A 24999-nucleotide genomic window follows, 5' to 3' on the forward strand; every position below is an offset into this window, starting at 1 on the left:
GGTCCTATCTCCGCGGTATAGAGTAACGGTGTGTAGCGAACGGTAGGGAGCTAAATGATAAGGCTATCTTTTATGGGCAATAACTGACAGCATCGTTTAACTCTTCGTGGCTACCTTATCTTTCAATACAGACAGAAGAATATAAAATATATGATTCAATTACCATCAAATCAAGAAGCGATGGTTTTTCCCACCGCTATTCAACGACGGTATAAAATCAATGTACATGAAATGCGTTTCTAAGCCAAGACTGCAGGGATGTCTGATCGTGCTTGATAAGGTCGTTTTCGATTTGGAGATTAGTTACGCCTCCGGCTTTCCTCACCCATCAATCATTTCTACCCGCCTTCTGATTGGCTGATGGCATCAATGGTTTCTGTCTTACGGCTCAGTGATCGCCTCGCCTCTTTCGAAGGCGGGGCGTTTATAATCATAAGCTTCGCATTCGCTGTGCATCCATTCTGTCTCAACCTAATGATAGCACACAATTTGAAGGCGTTCCATCTATTGAGCAGAGAATATGGCAGCAACTGTCATTGGGGTAAGTTGATGTTGCACATTGGAGAGATATTAATACTTTATTCTTTTCCCGTATCCGCTCCCGCGCTCACTTTTGTACCATATATCTGAGTGCACGAGCCTAAGCGGTTATTATGAAAATCGAAGCGATTGCAAGAGGCGTGTCGAGGACTACATGCGGAATACGGACACGAAACTATTCACACTGACTCTGAAGGGGTGATTTTGAGTGTGAACTGGCATATGCATGTCTGATAGTAAGACACTGACGCCAAGAAAGGAATATATCATCTGGAGGTTTAGTACGTGACATCCATGCTACAGTATTCTCCACCTGTAAGTAACCTTGTGTTGTCACGCTGTCACGCACACTGTGTCACACTTCCCTACCTGTCGATACCACTGTGACATTCGGCTCTTTGGCGATTTTTTATTTCAAAATTACCGGTTGTATTGGGACTCGGCAGTTTAATGCATGACGTCAGTCATCTCAAGTAGTATTCTCCGACATCTTTAATTTGGTTCATTGCGATTTTATGAATGTTGAGTTGTCAGAAGGTTGGATCGAAACGTTTGAAATATGATGCTGTTTCAACGATACACAATTATTCCAACGCCGTTTCCTTTCGTGATTCAACAAATATGACTAATTATGAGTAATTTTGAAATTAACATTTTATTGACAAAAAGGCCAAATCCTTAAAGGCATGGTCGATATTATTTAGAAATCAGCATCCAACTTAAATGTATATTGTTTATCAAACGCTTTGTTGTTTTTTGTAAGATGAGATTTTTTTACGAGATCATTACGAAATATATTGTTGCGCCTCTTTACACGAGCAAAATGACTACTCTCAGCATGTTTGTACTTTTCTAGAAAAGACGCGAATGTTTAATCGTATTACCAACACCCAACGCTTTCCGCCATATTTCATTCTGATTGCAATAGAATTAGCGTAAGATGATATCGAAGGTATTTGTACATTTCAATCAACCCAATATCAAAACTGTCACATCAAGAACTGATCAATTCATATTCACATCTTCCATAGGTTTTAGTTCCAAACAAAACCTTATGATCTATACACGGTGGATTAAAATGTGGCGCTAAATGTGATAGCACTGAGCGAGACGTGTGCCGGTTGTACATTGCAACCCCGTGACGTTGGTGTTGATATGTTTAGACAAGGCGGCTGATGTGCTCAATAGCGGCGTGGAGATATGTCCGTCATCGCACTGATAAGTGAAATAGACTACTGAAATGTATCATAGTGTCATACACGTCAATAATCATACTGTAGCCTTTCTGGTGCGTGTTGCGTGTTGCTAGGTGTAGCAATGATAGCGTGTCGTGTTAATTTCTCTAGATATGGGGGTCGTGTTTATTTCACGTTCTTTGCCGTCTTTTCGCGTTCATATCGATAAGAACCACACTATCAAGATACGATTCTTCACAAAGAGAATGAAAAGTTACATTTTCCTTGCTACTCTTTCGTTTATGTTCGCAACTATTGAAATGATTAATTATGAATAATATTCTGTTTCCATTTGTGCAAGAACACACTGGATCCTTAACATGTTATGACCCAGCGCTATCCACTACTGATATAAACATAATCAAATTCCAGTCATTTTTCGAAACGTAAACAAAGATATAAAGGTAACAAAACCGGTCAACTTTTTGAAACTGTCAACTTCAAAATTCAAAATTTGGTTATATTGCCAAAACTCAATATATACCATTTATCAACAATGATAGTTCATACTTACACATAATTATAAATAGTGTAGCATTTCAAATATATATGAAATGGCAGTATCTTTCTTTGACGCTTAACTGTATAATATTTACTTTCATCAATCTGTTTCTAATCCAATTTTTCATTTTCCAATTTTGTAATGATTGACCATGAAATATCAATGAATATAGAATCCCGTACTGTTATTATCAAGTATGTAAACACATAATTTAATCATAATAAGTTCATGTGTATGTTAACTAGGCGAATGTTTTCCGAAAACGCTCGGGTAGAACCGCCATGTACATTAAGCAATTTAATAACATTGCTATGTGACCCAGTTCAGTCATAATTGCCAATCTTAGTTATCGCTATAAACTTGAACATAGTTCTATGTAAATATACATTCATAAAGCAGGTATTTAGCTACACTCGACTGAGATTAATATATTTCATATGCATGTAGCGGAACGCTGAGTTCAAATACAGCGAGTCGATCTGTGGGTTTGAGCTAGTACGTACGTAACGACTCCCCTGGAAGGTATCATAGTCCTTATTTCACTATTTTTGGAAATATTCCCAAGATATGGATGAATCCAAGGATAACGATGCGGATAAGGAAAGTGTAAGTGTCATTTTGACTCCATTTACTGTGTTGTATTCTCAAATGTAGACTTACAATTTTCAATTTTAGGATATCGTTTCAATTATAACCAGGTGTACCGGATTGACCCGATAAAAGATGACTTCACTGCTGTCAGTTCATTTGTTCAGATTTCGACAATAAGAAATATGTTCTCCGATCTACTTTAAAAATAGAGGTTTTCAATTAAGAGAACATTTTAATTTTGATACAACCATTCATTCCCCGTTCAGCTTCATCTCGCCCACAAAACCCTTGTTTTGATGTATTTGTTGACACACTGGAACGTTTCAAACACTTCCAAATATGGAACTGTAGACTATGAGCGTCAGTTTGTCTCCTAGGTAAATACTGTTTTCAAAACTGTTTTGAAATACAGTTACTTGCATTGAATTTAAAGTATCCAAGGCGTAGCACTCATGTCTTATATTCGGAGGATACCACTTACAAACGCTCCTTTGCGTTTGAAAGAAACGAAAACCCAAACATTTTATGCATTCATGTTTATGAATATATCTTCAAATGGTAAAGTGTCACCTTTGAGTTCTCACTTCTTTCAAGGTTTAGCGATGTGCATCATAGACTAAGTTTTAATAACGGTGTTTACTTAAGGTAGGGTATTGAAGTTAAGGACTTAAAAAGGTTTTAAAATTTCGGATGCTGGTTATTTCCTGAGCGATCTTCCCCTGCAACCGTTATCGTTAAACCTCGCACAAGATGGTGTAACCCTATCAGGCTTCAAGTTCCCGGTGCATCTACCTCCATTGTTATATTAGCTATTCTCATTTCGCATGATTAGCCTTGGAGAATTCGGAAGTTATATATCAAGTGCCTCTCTTTCTTGAAGACTTTAGTGTTCAAAAACATTAACAAGATCAAGAGTATTGTTTACATTTTCAAACTTTGTTTTTCCTCAACGTTGTTGGTATAAGAAACACATTTTCATATGAACCAATATGAACTAGCATATAATTTCGTAGGATGTGAACTTATGATGTATATTTCGTTTAAAGTTGTTTGTTGTCATTGAATGCGTTTTGTATATGGTCGGGCGCTTACATGAAATTCTTCTCTAGTTGATGTATATTTCAATTTTATTACTTAATTAACAGATATTACAAAATAGCATGTGTGCATTTTCCAACAAATGGTTGACTTAAGACATTCGATAGTTTGAAATGAACATGATGCCAGTTTCATGTCAATGTCATTGTTCGTCAACACATGGTGCATTACTGGCCACATCCGAGGCACAACGTGTTTCATTTGAGGAAGACATATATTGCCGCTTACCAGACTCACATCGGTTGCTGATACATTGCACTTGTTCATCAAATCGAGAATATATATAGCTAGAATTGATGTACTGTAGTATATGTATTGACACAATGTCATGTTTTAGACTTCAAATAAAAGTCATTCCGGCACTATTATGAAATAACGTCAACAAATTCGCCCAGAGGTATATATTTGCATGTACAGTGCTTGTGCTATGGAAATTGTACATGAAAAGAACTTTTAGTTTTTTAATCATTTCCACGCGTCATAAATTTCAACTTGATTCTCTCGATAATCGCTTGTCGGACACTTTATTGTACTTGAACTGATGTTTCAAATCCTGCCATGAAGTATTCATTTGGAAGATCACGTTTTCTCATTAATTGAACGAGTGACTATTTTCGGCAGTATTTTTAAAAGATGTAATTTGATCCAAAATGTGTAAACATAATAAAATCTCACTATGACCTGTTATGCCTTAAAAAATCAACATATGTCTGTGACGAAGATACTTCCATTGAATTAATATAAAGTTTATCAGAAACCTCATTTAGAATAAAGTTATGACGTGTTGGGTATTGCCATGGACAGTGTACATCTGTTTGATTTTAAAGATTCGGTATTTCCGTTCTATATAAATAAATACTCTGAATTGTGAGAAAATCTTTTACATTTTGAAAATGTGTTAATGATTTGGGAAAGGTTTCCCAGAACTGTGTATTGACGTTTACGTCTCTGGAACGTATTCTGTTTTTTTAGAACTGTTTTGTTGTGACAATACCCCAGCAGCCTTCAATGTAATTAATTTACAGTCGTTCACAACTTGATAGTTTAGACACCGATATCGATTAAGGGGTCATTTTTCAACCACGCCACTTGGTCTAGCCTGTCTTAATCATTCGAACTGATTGAAAAACACATCGTACATTTAAACCGCCCACAATGACGCCTAAGTATTAATTTTCGTTTACAAGACAATCGAATAAAATCTCCATGAAATTCCCCCCAAGGGGGTATCCAAATAACGGTCAAATTCTCAAAACCCCTCCCACCCGAAATCCAACGAAATTAAAATAAATTTCGATTCAAATACCACTTAATTGAACCTTTAACACTGCTCTTAATAAGATAACTGTATACGATCACTTAAACTAATTCTAAGTCACCGTGGCGTGGCATCAAAGCCAAACAGATCATCACGGGATTCTTCTCGGCGTTGTTTTGTTTATTCAAGATCGTTAAAGATAAGTTCTAAGTCAGGGGAGGGTTCTTAGGGTCGGTGCCAATGCGTGCCGTTATCTGGGGGAGCGATAGTCTTGATAGCGTAACAAAACGCGCATCCGTGTTATTCAACTAGGCCAGACAATTGAGATAGTCTCATAGAGGAAAGAATTTTCTCACCGCCGGACGGTAAGTGAGGTCAGTTTGGCGTCACTGACCACTGTCAGCTGTCCCCTCGGGCGTCGCTGGCTTCGCTACAGTCGTTGCCGCCAACACTTTAGACTGCACATAATTAAGAGACGATAATAAGTAGTTTGGAAGAATAAATTCCTGAATATCTTAGAATTAATATAATTATGTTTGTTTTTAATTTAGGTGATTGAGAGAATGAAACTTAAACCAATGTAATGGAAAATATGCAGAGTTTCTGAACTTTCTGAACACATAATGTCATTAACAATAATGTTAGTTTGTTTATCAAGTCAAGTAAGCACGGATGCATTCTTTTGATGTCATAACTTTATTGACTGAGAACATTCACTTTGTTCTACATTTAGTAGATATTTCTTATGATTTTGGAAAAGGTGTCGCTCTTATTTACATTATCTGCACATGATATCTGTTGTAAGAATTTACCTGAAGTGTAGGCACATGTGCTACATGCTTCCGTATATTTCTTGCTGTCAAAATGACTTAAATTGTTTACAATGATTATCTTCCTAGTAATACAACGCATATATTCTATAAGCTTTTATTAATTCCTCTCTTCTGATTAAATAAAACTGCCGGGCTAAAGAAAATGTACACTTGAAAATTGGATTTGACCAAAACATTATAAAAGTTTATCAAAATGTAACTAGGGTAAAAACAGTCTGCAAGCGTGAATCCGAAATACAGATGTGATACCCGCATCAAGTACATCACCATCGAACAACCGATTTTGCTTGATTAACCCCCTAGTATAAATGGACGTAAACTTTCCTTTGCCCTGAAGTTAGTTAAAAGGTATCATTAATAATGGAAGACCTGTGAACAAAGGTTTACCGTCCCCAAATTATTTATAATCCAACACCCCCTAATATTACTATACACGAAAACACAATATAACGTTATTGAAATCCAAAACATTTGGATCCTACAGTATCCCCGTCCTGGCAATACCCGTCCCAACCCCGTAATACCGACCCCACCCGGTATTCCCTATCTTACACCGTCTAATACCCGTCCCCACCCGGTCTCCCCTATCTTACACCGTCTAATACCCTACCCCGCCCGGTCTCCCCTACCTTACACCGTCTAATACCCTACCCCACCCGGTTTCCCCTATCCTACACCGTCTAATACCCTACCCCACCCGGTCTCCCGTATCCTACACCGTCTAATACCCTACCCCAACCGGTCTCCCCTATCTTACACCGTCTAATACCCTATCCCACCCAGTCTCCCCTGTCCTACACCGTCTAATACCCTACCCCGCCCGGTCTCCCCTATCCTACACCGTCTAATACCCTCCCCCCAACCGGTCTCCCCTATCCTACACCGTCTAATACCCTACCCCACCCGTCTCCCCTATCCTACACCGTCTAATACCCTACCCCACCCGGTCTCCCCTATCCTTCACCGTCTAATACCCTACCCCAACCGGTCTCCCCTATCCTACACCGTCTAATACCCTACCCCACCCGGTTTCCCCTATCCTACACCGTCTAATACCCTACCCCACCCGGTCTCCCCTATCCTACACCGTCTAATACCCGTCCCCACCCGGTCTCCCCTATCCTACACCGTCTAATACCCGTCCCTACCCGGTCTTCCCTGTCCTACACCGTCTAATACCCTACCCCGCCCGGTCTCCCCTATCTACACCGTCTAATACCCGTCCCCACCCGACAAATCTACACCCAACCCTCTGTTTTTCTGGGGTTCACACAATCTTCGTCCTACATCTGTCTCCCTCACCTGATCAGCTGATAAGTGGGAGAGTGGGGGACAGGCAGACCCGACTCCCGTGGGAGTCAAGTCTCACACCTGACGGCTAATTTGGGTCTTCTTGGGTATGATCGTCGATATTTTTACAGAACGTGTCTTTTTCTAAAGACGATAGTGTGTCTTGAAAACAAGTTCCCAAGTGTAACCGTACCAGGACTAGGCGGTAACTAGGGCCTTGCTTCTTGTAATTGTAACGAAACACCCAAAATATATATTTGTATGACAGGATGACGAAACACAACTTTATTTACCCAGGAAGTCAAATGGTAGAAGAAACTGTGCCCATTTTGCTTCTAAAATATTTGTTAATGTCTGTCGGCAAAAATATTTATCATTAGATTAAAATATGGGCACGGTTTCGCTATTCCATTATTTCATCAAATCTCGAGAAGTCTCGCGTGATCTTGACCCCTCTAAGGGCCACTTGATCCCATTGAACACAACTCTTCAGCCACTTCTCGCGATTGCTCGTAAATTATCGCGCCGCCTCTCGTGATTTGCGCGGTAAGGTTGCGATTACGACACGCCGAAGTCACGGTGAAATCTCGCGAGAAACTAAATTACCCAACAGAGCTCTAGAAGCACTTCTTCACATGACGACGAACGGCGAGCGTCAGGCGACTAGCCGTGCCGGGTCCTGCCCGTAGATGATCAAATGTCTAATTTTCAATTTAAACAAATTAGACTACAATGGACATTTCAAAGTTTGGGCAAGACTCAAATTCAGATTTTGCGGCTATTGTGTCCAAAGAATTACAGAACAATCTAATTAACTGAGTCCCATCCTCTTGAATAGAGAATCTGAGATCTCTACCGAAAAATAAGATGCACGTTTTGGTCGCGTGACGTATGTTCTTGTAATGTAAGCATACGGAGCATAAATACAATGATGAACACTATCCGAGAAAATATGTATCATCATAATCTCTGATGATTCTTGACGCAAGGACGCATAAGAGAGGGTGTCCTAAATTGGATAACTTGTTCCTAATTATTTTCCATATATGAATAAAATATGTATAAACTAAACATAAGAGCTTAACATATTGACGAGGTTCCACAACAAAATTGCTTTGAAGAGCAAGCCAATATTCCCGATGATAAAATTGATTTTGTTTGATATACTTAAAGTCTAAAAGATCTATTCAATGGTGTTTACTATTTCCCCTTAAAGTATGAGAGTTTTCATTGATTGACGTGTGAACACATTTTCATTAATCTCACATCAACGATTCCTCAAATTTGTGGATTTCCTGAAAACCCAACCGGTCAGCTTCACGGTGTTTCTTTTTTCGTTCGTTTCGTGTCTATTGCCAAATCCCTATTTTGTATGGTAAACCCCTCCTCCTGTCCTCCCTCTGTCCTTCATTTCAACCCTTAAACGTCCCCCATCTCAATATTCATTCCAAATCCCCACCCAATTGCAACCCATCTCAAATCACCCACATATCCCCCCTACCGCCCCCTTCAAATATTAATCTAATACTGTTCTTTTCCACTATGGAACCTCACATTTCTAACACTCCCCTTAACCACCCCTAAACCTCATCCTTTCCACACCAAACCTCCCTCGAGGTTCCGAAAAGCTTAATATCCCATTTGTCATACAATATTGTCATACCATGTCAGATTCACCGAAACATCCCGTTACCACCCTAAATACAATACTTCCCAATCCCAAACCTCTCTAAAACTTGTTAAAACTTTAATAATCCATTTATCACATATATTTTTACAAACAAACCATTTGATACCCTAACCCCATCTAGCCCATCCCTTGATTCTTCCTAACGACTTCATCAGATTCAACGTAATGACTCTGAATTCGTTAAATAAATGCACACTATTTTTGAATACAGTTCTTTCTTTCATTTCAACCGCCTTCGTATTTCCGAATCATCCCCCATTCAGAAAAAACACATAACATCAGTGAGCTATCAACCAAATTGTCTGTCTTTTAAGACGTTATTTGCTTAAATCCCGTCTCGCCTCGTTCTCGTTTTTCTAATGACGTAACAGCCCTCCGGAAGGTGCAAAGAAAACAGGCAGGCTACATAACCTGTGAATTCTGCACGCCTTGTCGCGTGTCTCGGACTGTCTGAATGGTCTTAGATCGCCATCAGCAGTCCGACTATGCCGGCTTGACGCCAGGTTTGTTGAACATTCGTAGAAAGCTATTCCAAAAGGAATTTGAGAAAAATTTAAATGGATGGGAAAATATTTGAAATCAATGACACGCTTTTAAATTAAGTTTGGTTAACCTGTTTTAGAGGATGTCAATGTGTTAAATTTTAAAGAATTAAAGCTTTTGAAATCAGATTTATTTTAAATATGATTTACGCTTGGCTCCAAACCCAATTTGAATGTCATTTACTTTTGCAACGAAAAAACAGAATATACATGTGAAACAAAAAAATAAACACTGACATTTAAAAAACCCGACATTTTCTCAGCCTCAAATGTAATCATTTTCTAATCGAAAATACATAACTTTAAAACATATGTTTAATTTTTACACATTCACTTAAACGTTAAATATGTGTAATTCTTTTCTGTGTTTTAAAATGAAATAATTGAGGCTTTAGAATTACATATTTATTTTTTCAAAGTGTTAAACATCTTAATTCAATTGGGGAGTGCATGTCGTGTGGGTAGCGTACAGTCGCGCAGGTTGTCGGCAGGATGTTACCCCTTGGGGGGACCAGGGGAGGGTCATAAAGTTGTAATCTGCGTTTCAAATCTTGAAAGGGAGGGCCCCAACAATTTCTCTTCATTTGGCATCGCAGCATGGTTGAAGAAGGGAAACTGGAACTCCGAAAACTACATGGAAGTGTCTTTGTGATGTATAGGAAAACATACACAATTTATAATAAAATCTTGATCTGAGACATTTATTTGTTTCTCGGTGGAAATGAGGAGAACTGAATTGAATTTTACCGAGTTTGTCTTTCTTCCCGATTTGTTTTATCTCCATTTTAATTGAGTTATATCCCAATTTGAGGTTCATTTGTGCAAAATAATGAAATGAAGCAAACATTATGTGTTTTAAAGTCTATTATGAATACAAGTGTGATTTGTTGATAATGAAGTTATAAAATAAATAAATAAATAAATAAATAAATAAATAAATAAATAAATAAATAAATAAATAAATAAATCAGCCAGTTACCAGTTTAATTCGTTGATAGAAACGCCAATGTTAGATAATAAACAAGCAACGCCTTTTCTCATAGCGAAATTATCAAATAAAAGCATATTATTGAGTTCCGTTAACACCAATTTAGAAGTTTAAGCAGAGTGATGCAAGGTAATATTGAAGCCGCATTTTCTTAAGGGAATAACATAAAATACAAGTGGAATATTGGTTCAGTCAAAGCTGCCATGTGAGGCTGTGACCCGAAGGCGATTCTTTCTCACGATGTCTCTCGAGGTGTGTGAATGAAATTGGGAATAAAACAGGCCGGGCACATGGGTCCTATTACGGTAATTTGGCGTCCCTTGGAGAAGAGAAAGTCTTAGAAACGATGGAGGGACTGCACATCGAGAAATGACAAGTTTCTTCACATATCACGGTTTTGTGGAAAACTTCAAAGTTGGTGCTCTGCGGGTTTCTGTAAACTGAAATTCTTTTCACATTCTGTTGTATATCATGCATATATATCACTCACCAGCTGTCATAACAATGATAGGTCAGTTTCTGATGTACATTGATACAGACTGAGAAGAACTGAGCAGGCCGACTTTCACGGTACTGTAGGCCACAGCTTAATTTAGGATGTCTGCTCAAAGTAACCCAGATAGCGGTTTATCATTTTGGTTAAACCTGCTAGCGCTTTTATTAATTGAATAAACGTACAAATGCCACTTATAACGAATGGTTGGTTGTGACGAACAGTCTGTTAGATATAGCGAATGCCCCAAAGTCCTCACTGATAACCGTTCTTACTAATCAAGTGGCTATATATATATGAACTACTACAAAAAGAAGTCCTTTTCAGAGTCCTTTTGATGCCAACATCGTGTTCAGTGCATATGTCACCCATGTTAACGTATGATTTTAAAGTAATTTTAATTTCAAATACTACTCAACATATCCAGATAGTGTATCTATTAGCGGTAGTATACCCCCTTTCGCCATTCCGTCCCGTTTGGTTTTTGAATAACACATGTATTCCAATAAAAGGTACATTCCGTTATCTGACAGGTTAAAGCGATGAACCGATATAGAAATAAACATGGAACGTACATAATCACCGATGTCTTTGAAAAATGGACGAAAAACTTAAAAAGGCATTCAGTCTTTGAGGTCTTTATACAAAAGCGTTACCTCTGTCAAATACTGAATACGTTTTTTGCGTTTGAAATATAATAATCACGTATATATTTAATAAATATATTTAGTATATTGTAATTCAATATTCAAGTGTGATAAAGTTTATGTTGCTAGTTTTAGTGCTCTATTAAAAGAATATATGCTTTTAAAGCGAGATTGTTCTCCATATAGATCGTTTTGTAAGCTTTTTATCAAATTAAGTCAAGTGAGTGTGCAAGTTGGTATTAACTCCTCTTTCAATTGTCTCGTACTTATATCACCGATGTTTAGATCAATCTGAGTACGACAGCAAGTATTATTGACAATAGAGAAACGGGGTACCTATCTGTACTTTCCCCGAGTGCGCTCGACTTTAAACGTAATGGATATGGCGTTGAACAGCACCAAAAGCCCCACCTTTGATTCAACCCTTTACCCTTTTGAAGACCCGTGTCGGTTAAGAAATTAATGAAAATCTATCAAAACTGAAACTTCAAAGAGATCCTCCGTTTACCTCAGCGCTGTTCGTGTTACCACAACAGCTTTGCCAACGTTGCATGTTTGCACATCATGGACATCAAATAGCCAGGTTGATCTTTTCCTATATTCACCGTATTATCATACAGGTCCAAGCTTTCATCAAACATATTCTATGTGCTATAGCTATCTATCTGTCCTGGAACACCCAATCTTGAGCAGCCTCGTTAACAATTTTCTTTGCTTTGCTAAACGCCCGCGTTGGTTGCAAGACAAAAGGGTTGAGTTGATGGTTAATCCGGCCGAAGACGTATCCCTCACGAACGATACCCCGGCCGCCGTCCATGAGACGGGGCCACGGGAAATGTAGAAAAGGGATCTCGGTACACCGGGCCATTAAGTGCTGGGAGTAGAGCTGAACAAATTTGATTGAGTCAATGCGTGGCAGTTAATATTTTGAGCTTGTAGTATGCTTCTGTTGATGACACGTAGCTATACAATGCTTCGTCTTTGTAGGACCCTACTGCAGCATATAGTATTAAAGAACCGGTCTTTATACAAGTAAACACGGTTGTGCTCTCGCAGTATCTTGTCACTAGTCGCAATTTTCCATGGACGGATTAGTTTATTAAGTAATTGAATATTAAACATGTAATGCACCGACTGACTCGAAGCAGATAAAAGGTAGACCTTTGTTGTGAGGGTTTCCCTATTTCCCAATCTGGTGATGAATGGGGTCATCTAGCCGTATCCAAACTTCTGTATGGCTTGTTTGTGAGTGTGTATGCCTCATTTCATCAGGAATGATACACACTCAAACCAGGTGTCAAAGTTGACTAATGGTTTAATATAATTTAAGATCAAAACAGGACAACAAGAGTTTCATTACGCACATCTGCCATCAGAAACCGTATTCATACGTCAAGCTAAGGGTACCCTAAGAACTACTCCTGACTACAGAATTCCTCAAAAGGTGCGTCAGAAGCTAATGAATATGTCATAGAAATTTAATATTAATATTTTCAGAACAAAGTTGCCTCGAACAACAAGCGATCTGGCTCGTTGAAATATAATCATGAATACAATTAGATTAATTTTGAATGTCGAGTTATTCTTCTAAGTGTCACGAATTCTCGAGTAGAAATTATGAAATACTATCACATTCAAACAGTGAACGGATGAATATTAACATGACTTTTCTCCTTGGTCTGGTGAGATTTGAGGTAGATTACTGGATACGCTCGAGGAACGGTCTTTGGTGAGTTGGCAAGCGTACACTCTCTGGCGTGTCCCCTGCTTTTGGTATGGTTGTTTAATGCACATAAATAATGAATGCACTCGGTCAATGGATTCAACAAAGTCTCATGTTAGATGTCAGGGAAACAGGAGCACTTTGTAAATGAAATAATAGTCAGGGCGTTAGATGACCCCTTGATTGGCGGGATTAGAGCCTCTCTGGAACAGACATTGGGGATATCAAATATAGCACATGTTTACGAACTGACCTTTTCAAAACAAGTGTATGATATTTGTATACAGTTTTATGTAAGCTTTAGTTCCGTCCCTTTAAGATGTCGACATGGTCTGGTCACGTGGTGAGGGATAACTCGCTGTGCAAGATACAAACGGAAGTTCGTCATTGTTCGTTTGTGTTATTCGAGGGCTTTGAAATCGACTTGACAACGATGTCACAATAGTATGAGAACAATTCTACACTAACGTCATGTACTATGACACACGTAGTTTAACATCATATATATAAATATGACAGAAGGCGATAGCAAGAGGGATCATCTTTTTAGAAGACAATCCTGAACATCTACAAAATGTACTCCCCTAGCGAATGGTACGACAACCGCGTGACCGCTAAAATATGTTCTAATTATCAGTTCCTAGAGTTGTATATTTAGTTGTTCTCATCCAGTGTGACCTTGTGTGAGTTTAACTTTCTGGCGACCATAGAAACGTATTATAGTTGTGATACCGAACAGTCTTTATTTTCTTTCATAGTGATGTTGATCTAGCTGATTCAGATGTTCACATATCTTACTGATCCCCATCCTCCCAACTCGTTGCAGCGCGACGGGACCGCCGACCCCTACGGCGCATTGTGTTCTGTGTGCTCCAATACATACATCATATTATCCCGCTCACGTGTTCCTCAGTGAGATCGGGAGTTGGGGTGGGGAAAGAGGGGTACCCGCTGTTCGTGGCAAGCAAACCATTAAACACCGATGGATCTTTATAGAGGGTTTAGTGTGCTGAGCGTGAATACTCTGGACCTGAAGTTTATCGCAATAGTTTCACGAAGCCGAGTCGCTGAATACTTTAGGGGGGGACAAATCAACCCTGTCACGTGATGTGTTTAGGGAAAGGCAGCTTAGAGAACCTTTGATGAGCCCGCGGCTGTAACAGCTATTGAACCATCTTTGCCCCCAGTGCTCAAAGAGAACCTTTTAATATCGTCTTTTGATTTGTCCTGACATGTTTCCATATTGTTATGGTCAAGGTGGCTAGTGGCCACGCGCGCAGACCAGTGGTCAGACACAATGGTCATCCGTGACGCTTCCATACCCAGACCCTGTGCACTCCCGCATTGTTCCTCTTCATCAGTTATTTATCACACCGTCAACTTAGTGTTATTCTTGCTCAGTCACAAACCTCACAACCACAACACGGATGTATTATGACCCCGCTAGTCTACCATATGCTCCTTGCCACTTATTGAACCAACAACAATCTATGGAATCCTTTAAGGGCCACCTCTCCTTTCGCACATGGCTTGGAAGCAAGTTGACAGATTTAAAACTCTTTGAAATTTGAGAGTAAGATGGGCCCAAATTGTGGTTCATTGTAACGAATCCCCTGTGTACATGTGGTAAATTTTCCTCGGCGTTTTTTTAACAAAAGAGACACTTTTAAAGGCGGACTTCGGTTAGTTTTGAATATTTCAAGTAGTGTTGATTTGCAGATCAATATTAGGCACTGCGATCTAAATGAATAGCTCTGATGGAGGAGGACATTTGCTTATTCAATTAGTATGCGTGTTCTGGGCGAACTTCAACACTCTAAACACTTGTATGGAACAAAAGGCAATGATGTACGCCCACAACCTTTGGTAGCATACTGAACATGGCAAGGTCGAAACATTAAAGGGTTCTCGACAATAGGGAAAGCAAAGGAACCCATGCTTTTATTTGATAATAAGGACCAATGGACGGGCTGATAGGGTCTCGTGTTCGTTAGCATAAACATTGTTGTAGTTGAGTGTACAGCATTGTTCAACATTGGCAGTTGATATGTAAAAGATTTTGTTCTACGGGTTTAGATAGAAAGCCGCGTTCATAGGAATGGGAATCTGAGTTAGTGTAGTTTAAAAGTAACTTTGTATTAAAGTCATCTACAGTTAAACTTCTATATTCCGGACCACGTTAATTCTGAAAACCTGCATCCCGTCGCCAGCAGAGAACAAGGACATGCAAACCAAGGGACGTAATTTCGTACAATAATTCGTTTATTGCGAAATGTCGTAATCCGAACGGGTTCACCGGAAACGCTATCGTGCAGATTAACGAGCTTTCAATGTATCGCAGCAGAGCTAGGACGAACGTAGACAACTTTAAACTGATTTACCACCCTGATATTGTTGATATTGCTCAAAGCGGCGTAAAATCTAACTCACTCACTCAAACTGATTCGAATACTCATCAATCATTTTATTTGGAAGATGAGTTTGGGGCTAGGTGGGTTGGATGGGTTGGACTGGGCTGGGTTGGACGGGTAGGGGTGTGGCTTCAGGACAATATGGCCTCAGTGCGTTTTTTGTCCCTAGTATCGCAAAATGTCTTCTCAATTGCCTGGTAATCCGAAGATCTGAACTCGGAAATCCTTCTATTCGTTCTATCTCTTTCAATACTTTTGTTTGTACTATTTCATTTACTTATCTATTAATCGGTCATACTTTGTTTCTTTGGAGAAATGGTAAAATAGTTGTCTTACGACCTATCTTTTCTGTGTAATATTTTCAACATAGTTTTCTTATTATCAGTGATTGGCTTCCATGACAACGTCGTTGGTGACGGAAGCCCATGCACCATTATTTGGCCTAATTCTAAACTTAACGTAACATTAATATTTTAAAGTAGCAAATATAGATTAAACAGATATATTGACTTTTCGCTGTCACAGTTGTTTTAGAAATAAGTGTCGATCGCGATTCCCTAGAGCGCAGTAAGAACAATTACCTGAACAAACGGACCTCATTGACAGTCAATATCCTTCAGGATGAAGAATGCCAAGTACGGGCATCTTACGACACGTTGGTATTAATTCCATGGATATTTCATGAACTAGGCTCTTACTGAATTGTGATTCCGACACCAAATAAGTCGTGGGACCATCGTCATGAAATATTCATCAGCTGTAGGCAAAACACTTCCTGAACTGTTGAATTTGTTCAGAACGGGGGAGGGGCTTTTATGAAGGGGCATGGTTTTCACTAATAGCTTCGCAAATGTTTAAGAAAGAATATTAATATTTTATGGATGTATTTAATTGTTTTGTGATTGAAAAGTTATGATTAATAATTGGTTTATATCCGGTGTTCTTGCAAAATACCCATACTTAGTATGCTAGAATTCAAGAATATTTTCGAAATTTGGTGTTACTCCAGAATCGTCTCTCATTTGGAAGAAGCTAACCTCTCAGTAAACCAATTACACTTGTACTTTTACGTAACACTGGAGATAAGTATAAACATATATTTTTCTTTTGTAGTTAATTATATCATATACAATTTTTTTCAATCTTAATATTGTGTTCACATGTTGGACAAGGTATCGGATATGTTATCAATGGTCCAGATAATGGGTTGACGATCGATACAATATTTCATATCAACAATACTAAGCAGACAAACAAGTTTGAATATTTGATGTTGTGTGGCGAATTTTAATCCCCCGTGATCAGACACCAGATCAGATAATCCAAGCTTTCAACCCTATCCACATTTCAGACTCATTGAAACACAAATAGTTGTGACAGAGGTTAGAAGATCAGATAGAATAAGCCAAGCTTGTAGTTTCTGCATTGTGTAAAATTTTCAAAGAAATGCATGACTTAGCAAAATACATCAACTTATCGAAACATGTTTGTAGACTTTGAGTAATCCAATCGGCTATGTTTTTTCACTGAAGAAAAATACAATTGATCTTTTACGAAAGACAGGAAAAAATATCATCCTACAGCCTCAATCCTTTTTCTTAGCCTTGGGGAAACCTAATTTAATCCGGGTAATAAAAATGTACCGGTAGATTTTTTTCAAAATATACTCCGATTTTTGTCACCTTAGGCGCGTCTAGGTAACGCAAAGCCTCGCTCTATCATTGTTAGTTTTAAGACAGTCGGCGTTTCCCTTTGATGTGTTCTCCAACCGCACCGTTGTGAAATCATTCTGCCTGAGTGATTTCCCCCCTTCCCACGGTAGGACGAATCGGGCCTTAACGGAGTGAGGAAAGGGGGGTTAAATTTGCCGGAAAAAATACCCAGTCTGTTTCATTGTTACCCGATCGTTGATTCCCTTGATGCCGGATTAGGTGTCCAGTGTTTTATCTTACGGTGGTTGTGTTGTAAGGGTAGATGCACACGCCTCGAACTATTAAAGCAGCTAGCCACTGTGGAGATTCATTGATGATGTGTTCACGGTTGCTACAGGACGTCGATCGTTTCTCCTCGCGCGTTATTCTCTCAGCGGGAGCCCATTGCAAGTATGATGTTTGTTTATAACTCTGTGATATACCTCATCAGTCTTATGTATACCATGTTTACATTCTCCCAACTGAAGGGGTTTTGTGAAACGCGAAACGTTTAAATATCCTCAACCTCGCGTGCACATGTGTAATAAATTAAAAGAGAGATTTTGTTTTGAAAGCGGAGATCCCCCGCGAACAAGCGTTTAAAACATTCAATAGCATGTTTGTCGTATCTTTTCACAACATTTTCCCGATTTTTCTCACAATCAAATGATATCATTTTTCGGACGTGGTTTTGGATTCCGTATAGTCACATTGAAGTAGTTTAAAAGAAGGTTTGCAATCTTTTCAGACTGCTAATCCGTTTGTGACCAGGAATATACTTTGACAAGCTGATGACATAGTTTATCAGCAAAAAGCTGTGATATGCATCTCAAGAGCAGACATTTTACCTACCCATTCGATCTCAGTTACTTTGTAGAAACCTGTCCCATGACACAAATATGTAATATATATTCCGCATAGTCATTGTGAATTGCAACTTGGAAATTCAACACACCTTTATTAAATTAGATATAAGATTAAATTCCTCCTTCTGGATTATGTTGATTGTCTTGTAGGATTATGTATTCCAATTTAAACTTACCTGATCCCTCCGGTGATATTCATAGTTGTCACTGTAACAGATATCTTTTCGACTCCCTGCTTGTCCAACACGGTAGAAATATAGCGCAAACGCCACTGTTTGTAAATGAATTTGTAAGTGTTTGATTTCTAAAAAACGACATTATTCAGAAAATACAGTGATCGGCTTGAAATCACGTGCTCACTGTGATCATATCCTGTTATTTAATGATTTGATATTGTCGTTTCATGGAAATATTGCGAAAATTTAGTCCTATGCAGCCTCCATCAAGGTATTTGTATCTGTTGATAATATTAATTCTATCATGTCCATGTTTATGAAATATTTTTTGTTTCATACCTTGAGTCTGAATAGACATTTATGCAATATAAGACTTCTTTATGATTGGAAACCATTATTTTGAAACATAACTTCTTAAATGCATGACAAACGGTTTGTAAATAAGTATAAATTTATACCTTTCGTGAAATCGGTGACATGAAGTGCTAGCACTGTGGACATGTTGAGAAGTCAATGAAATAAATAAATAGAATTGTAAGCCATGTTCGAATACCATCTAATTACAATGAATGCTAAATTGTACTTTTTATACAACATGTTATGAAAATTCTAACCTGGATAAATATTCATGTAATCTTTCAACTACGTCACCTTTCAATTTCTATGTTCACTTTAAAAAAATAACAATGTTAAGCTGGTTTGCTTTACAATAAAGCTAATTTATTTACTTTAAGTTTTGCAATTACTAATTAGGAATAACAACCGCTTATTACGCTTGTTCCTAAACATAATCACACAGTTATCTTCTTCGCCAACACAACACTCGTTTACATTCCACACAGTGCAAATCCTTCCATGACTACTGTAATATGATTGATGGTCCGGCGTATTAAAAAGCGTTTAAACAGAAATGGGTTGGTCAAATATTTGTATCCAGGAAAAGAAAAGGCACGAGACACAACCATTAACGCGTTAACGTTGGTGTCGATTGTCGCGTTGAGTTGGCAAACCAATCCAAGGAGTGGTCACCGCTTAAGCTTTATCAAGGAATAATTGCAATTATTATTGACTGTTCTGATAACAGTAAATTGTGGTCAATTGGAACGGCTCACAATTGATTCACGGTCAAACAATGTAAACTCCTCAAAAGGGGGAAATTGATAAATAGCGTTATTTGCAAATTGAAGCATTGTGCCTAAGCGTCATATTGTAAAGTGTGCGAATTTAATAAATAAAGCAAATTAATTCATTATCCTGACATCAGGGGCTATTAATGTCGAAAAGGGGATAGAATATGGAAAGAACATGATTCAAACTACTGACGCCTTGTAATATTTGATCGAGACGAATCAAAACATATTTAAGAATAATTAGTAACAATTTTTCGAACAACGCTAATGAGACGAAATAATTTGTAGGGATAAACAATTTAGGACCATTTGTTTTTCGGGATTTTGTGATAAGTTAGAAGAAAGAAATTAAGGAGGAGATTGATAATACCTTTCTTTTAACTTCGTCAGAGTATTTAAAAAAAAATCCAAAAAAAATCTAATGTATAGCGTGCGGGTTTATGGTATAAGTAATAATAAAACGAACATATTTTTCCAGCTGTAGATATTCCAATTAATGCACATGATGCACATAATTTTTGTAACAATACAATGAAATCTGCTTATGCCATTGAAATGTCACTCACTGGGCTGATCTTAGGTTGAAATTAAATTTGAAACTCAAGAAAAAGCCAAGGATCGCAGGGGCAAAACTATCCTAATAAACAGGTGGTGTTTGTGCTTTAGTAAGCTGTTGTGAGGATACAGCTTGATCAATGGGTCGATAACAGCGAGTTGAGAGGCACTGCCCCCTGTGGTCAAAGGCTCGATGTGTTTACTCATACATCGTCGTGCAATATTGCTTCATTTTAAACCCAGAGAAACGTTATGTAAACTGTTCAGTCACATACAACAATAAACTTCCGGGGGGGGGGGGGGGGGGGGGGGGGATGTTTTTTTAAAATTTCGTGATATATTTGGTTCGGGCTTTGTGTCCAATGTGGACTTCAAGTCAGGTATTGACAGTTTGTATGAATACTGCCACGACATATGTTTAAAATGAAAACGCACAATCAATGATCATTTTCAACAGCTCATTGATTCTCATATGGATGTTATGTATAGAAATATTCCTCTCAAAGTAAACTTGATCCTAATTCATCACGGGTGAACTTTTAGAATTATTCCCGAATCCTTCACGCACACATTATTGACGGCAAACCAATAAAATGGATAAATAGAACCCAAATATAAAACTCTTTTCCGACACACCTTTTCAAAAGGCCAAACAATGTGGATTGATACAAATATTTCTTATATTCTAACTTTCTACTTAGGCATCGCGTGATAGGGATATGGTCACCTGTGTTCATTTGTACTCACCATTGCGAGAGATGTCGCTTTATGATTCACTATACCGCGACTAAGTCGTGTTTCTCGGGGTTGAACGATGAATCTTAAAGCGAGTTATTTAGCTCAAGAGGCACGGCTAGCCGACTGACCCTCGTGTTTCAATGCACAGCCGACCGACACTAATCTCCCCCATCTGTGAAATTTTGCCATCTGGCCTCGTATATTATTAAGATTTGGATAATACCCCACAATCTCCGTATGAAGCGGAGACAGGATGGGCTGGGTAGAGTCTGTTTATAGAGATGTCCCGTCCATGGTGACAGAACTGTCTTGATGCTGAGGTATCTGTCTTCGCGTCGTGGTTTCCCACACATATACTGTGTCTACGATAATCTAGTGGTACTCCTGGACTGCGATCTGATGATGATGATGATGGCTTATCACTTTACTTATCTTACCACATTGTGTCGGGATGTTGTTATAAGGATGGGCTTTGGGATGGGCAGCCCATCTCTCAGTTGTCTTTAGCACTGGAGGGACACGGAGAACAGCAGCGGGCTGGTAGTGTTGATTTTAAGATGCATTTTTGCATGTATGATCTTTGCATGTTGTATGGTGTATGTTTGTTGGTTATGATGATTATTATTCCCAAAGTATGCCTTTATGTCGATATGAAATATCACTTTATTTGTCTTTAAACTTTGATTACCCGAGGTCATTACTGTATTATGTTATTACGTAAGAGTTTGTTTTTTAGAAATGTGAGCATTTATTTGATGTTTTTTTTCTGAAACTTACTTATAATTTGTTGTTATTTTCTAGGATCCTCAGCCGTTTGGCGGAACACCACTTGCCATGTTAGCAGCCCAGTGCAGCAAAATCACAAACAAGAGCCCTCCACCGTTAGCAGAAGCGACAGTCGGCAAGAGTTTTGTCCCTTGGAAGAAGGGCGTTGCTACTAGCGATAACCGCAACCCCCTCCATCTTACCTCCCAGAGAGTCCCTACTCTCAACCCCTCGTTGTCGATGACCAGTAGTGGACTAACCTACCCTCGGTCAACAATCAACTCTTCTTGTTCCGGGAGCTACGGCAGCGACATGCTGTACCCAACGACAACGTCAGCGTCGCAGAGCGACATCTCCCAAGCAGCATTCCTTCAGAAGATGCACGGAGACAGCGGTATAGGAAACTCGAGCTTCGGCGGGATGTACTCCAGGGTTCCGTCTGTCACAGGCCACCATTATGAAGCGTGGCCCTTCGCAGCAGGCATGACGTCATCACATCCACCGGCGACGCACACGTTGAAGACCGAGATGACGACGACGGTGAACGGCGGATCGCCGTGGTGGGAGATGCATTCGGCCAACATGCACTCCAACCCTTCCAACTGGCTGTCTGATATCCCAAGTTCCGCTTCCGGACCCCATTCTCAGATATCTAGTGGATATCCATCCTCGGAATACCCCTTGGGGTATAGCTTACCATCCGCCCCTAGTTCCCTACTCTCCTCGGGTCAACACTTATTACAGGACACTTACAAATCTATGCTCCCTGCCCAAGGGGAATTGGGAGCGTCAAGTGTGACCCCCTTCCTCACCCGACCCGGGTTGTCTGGGATCCCGAGTCCTCGCAGTCAGAGACGGTACACTGGTCGGGCGACATGCGACTGCCCCAACTGTCAGGAAGCAGATAGGCTTGGACCCGCCGGGGAACATCTTCGGAAAAGGAACATTCACAGCTGCCATATTCCCGGCTGTGGTAAGGTGTATAACAAAACGTCACATCTTAAAGCTCACCTTCGTTGGCATACTGGCGAGAGGCCGTTTGTGTGTAACTGGTTGTTTTGTGGGAAAAGATTCACAAGATCAGATGAGCTTCAGCGGCATTTGAGAACACATACCGGAGAAAAGAGATTCGCATGCCCCGTGTGCAATAAAAGGTTCATGCGCAGTGATCATCTGAGCAAGCACGTGAAGACCCATAGTCAAACAGGAGATAAGAAAGGAAGCGGAAGTGACACCGAGAATAGTCAGGAAGCTGTTAATGTCAACACATCCCCTACGAACACAGCGACACAGATCTCACAAGTACCCATAAAGGAAGAGCAGGCAATGAGATAGAGTGATCTCCCTTTGTGTCCTTGGACAAGCGGCACATAAGACTTTGTCAAATCCAGTGAGACAGTGATGGTATAATATTCAAACTTTGTGAAGAACGTGCTCTGTGACAATCCCTTGACACACATATTCTATAAATCCTTATGACGTCATTATGACGTCATATTGACGTCAGTTCCAGTGATAAATCATTGTATTCACTTTTTACAGTGGCCTGTTTCATGAGATTGTAGAGAAAATGTCAGATTCTCACGTACTTTTTAACAGACAGCTTAATTTGTCATCAATACATATGTCAATTTGAACAGTGTGCTTGCCGCAGCTCGAGACATTCAAAGAGGCAAGTCACACATCAAGACTAACAGGGAATGCATATTTCTTTGATCGTATTCAAACAACGATATTTGATATTATTTATAAATGTATTAATTGTGGAAGGAGGATATGTGTAGTGATTCGTATTGATATTCTGTAGCAACGAAAAGTTGAATTTAATTTTTAATCACGTAGGTTAAAACCTTTGAAGTTGATTACTGCATGTATGCAATAACACTTTTTCTTTGAATGTCAAAGAAGTAATTGACTTTGAGATGCAAATGTCTCTGATCCATATGTTTCAAACTAATTGAAATAAGAAAAAGATTAAAATCAAAAAGATATTTGATTCCTAAATTCATGGGTGAAAGGACTGAGGACAATTTTGGTCTTGGCTAAATTTGTTTGTCACTAGTCGAGACATATTCTTTCATATCTTCATAAGTATTAGTTATGAACATTTTTACCGAATCGCATTTGACATATTTTACACTCTTCATATACCATCTTGCAATTACGAGTATATCGGTGTGGGAAAATACACGCTTACGGGAAAAGTATGTAATTTGTATTGTTATTACCAAACAATGGACAATGTGCAAATGTTATGGGATTTTTATTGTTAAAGCATTAACGTGTATTACTCTTTTTCAGTTTTAACTATAAACGAAGCAAAACCATTTCATTTTTTAAATTAAGACCATTCTATTTTTATGTGACTGTATTTCAGTCGGTTTACTCAAATAGATAAATTCAAACCAATATATATATACATTTAACACCGATCGTACTCAATATAGCGAAAAGGTACAGGGACCGGTTCATATTGCTGGTACATGATACGTATCTGATATGAAACTTGTTCACAGAATATAGCACTACTCATCATATTTGCATTTTGTTCAAATTCAAGAGCTTTGGGAAGATATTATGGATGAAATGCTTGATGTGAAAACTTTCTTGCTGAAAATAGTTGATCCAAATATAATTACACTTTATTTGAATTAAGAAATTGCCAGCAAGAAATATTTCTTCGTGATAATTGAAACATTGGAGATTTATAGCAACAGTAGCTAAGTATGCATTTGATATATGTCAGGTTGTGAGTTTTTCATGGGTGTGAGTGTTAACAGTTCTGTCTGAATTAAATGTTAAGAGCATGGTTCTGTTTGAATTGTGTTGCTGTTTACACCATGTTCTGTCTGAAAATGTAATATTTGGAGGGTGTGTTTCTTCCTCGATGTAAATAGTTAATTATTATTGTACAGAGTGCTAGATAAAATGTTCAAAGCTGTAATAAATCTATTTGATACACATATGTTATCGTTGTTTCATATACAGAGGTTACATTACACATCCGAATGACGTCATGTTGGATTCAACGTCGCGAGTAACCTTGCTCCAAGGCTTTTCTGAATGATAAGTCCATGGATGTATAGTTGTTCTATCCTTATATTAGGCAAGTCTAGATACGTGGACGGTACTGCCGCCCGTCAGTTACAGGGACAACTTGTTCTTATTTATAATATAATCTAGGAATTATGATTTACACTAATAAGCATTTCCTGAGAAACTTGTGCACGTCAACGT

The 24999-nt window shown here is 38.8% G+C and overlaps 1 protein-coding gene across 5 annotated transcripts; it reads left to right on the top strand.

The window, feature by feature from the left end:
- Nucleotides 1-428: 428 nt before the first annotated feature.
- LOC124112298 (transcription factor Sp9-like) lies at nt 429-24723 on the top strand. 5 transcript variants are annotated; one of them, XM_046472336.2, is made up of 2 exons: nt 429-541; nt 21799-24723. In XM_046472336.2, the coding sequence occupies exons 1-2, from the start codon at nt 521-523 to the stop codon at nt 23095-23097; spliced, it is 1320 nt and encodes a 439-aa protein (XP_046328292.1). In that variant the 5' UTR covers nt 429-520; the 3' UTR covers nt 23098-24723. The 5 variants fall into 5 exon arrangements, with proteins under 5 accessions (XP_046328292.1, XP_046328291.1, XP_046328290.1 ...); XM_046472335.2 differs by lacking the exon at nt 429-541 and adding an exon at nt 552-855; XM_046472334.2 differs by lacking the exon at nt 429-541 and adding an exon at nt 2757-2883.
- The last annotated feature ends 276 nt before the right edge of the window (nt 24724-24999 follow it).

The sequence above is a fragment of the Haliotis rufescens genome, unplaced genomic scaffold, assembly GCF_023055435.1.
Source record: "Haliotis rufescens isolate VD_foot unplaced genomic scaffold, xgHalRufe1.0.p SCAF_4, whole genome shotgun sequence".
Lineage (NCBI taxonomy): Eukaryota > Metazoa > Mollusca > Gastropoda > Lepetellida > Haliotidae > Haliotis > Haliotis rufescens.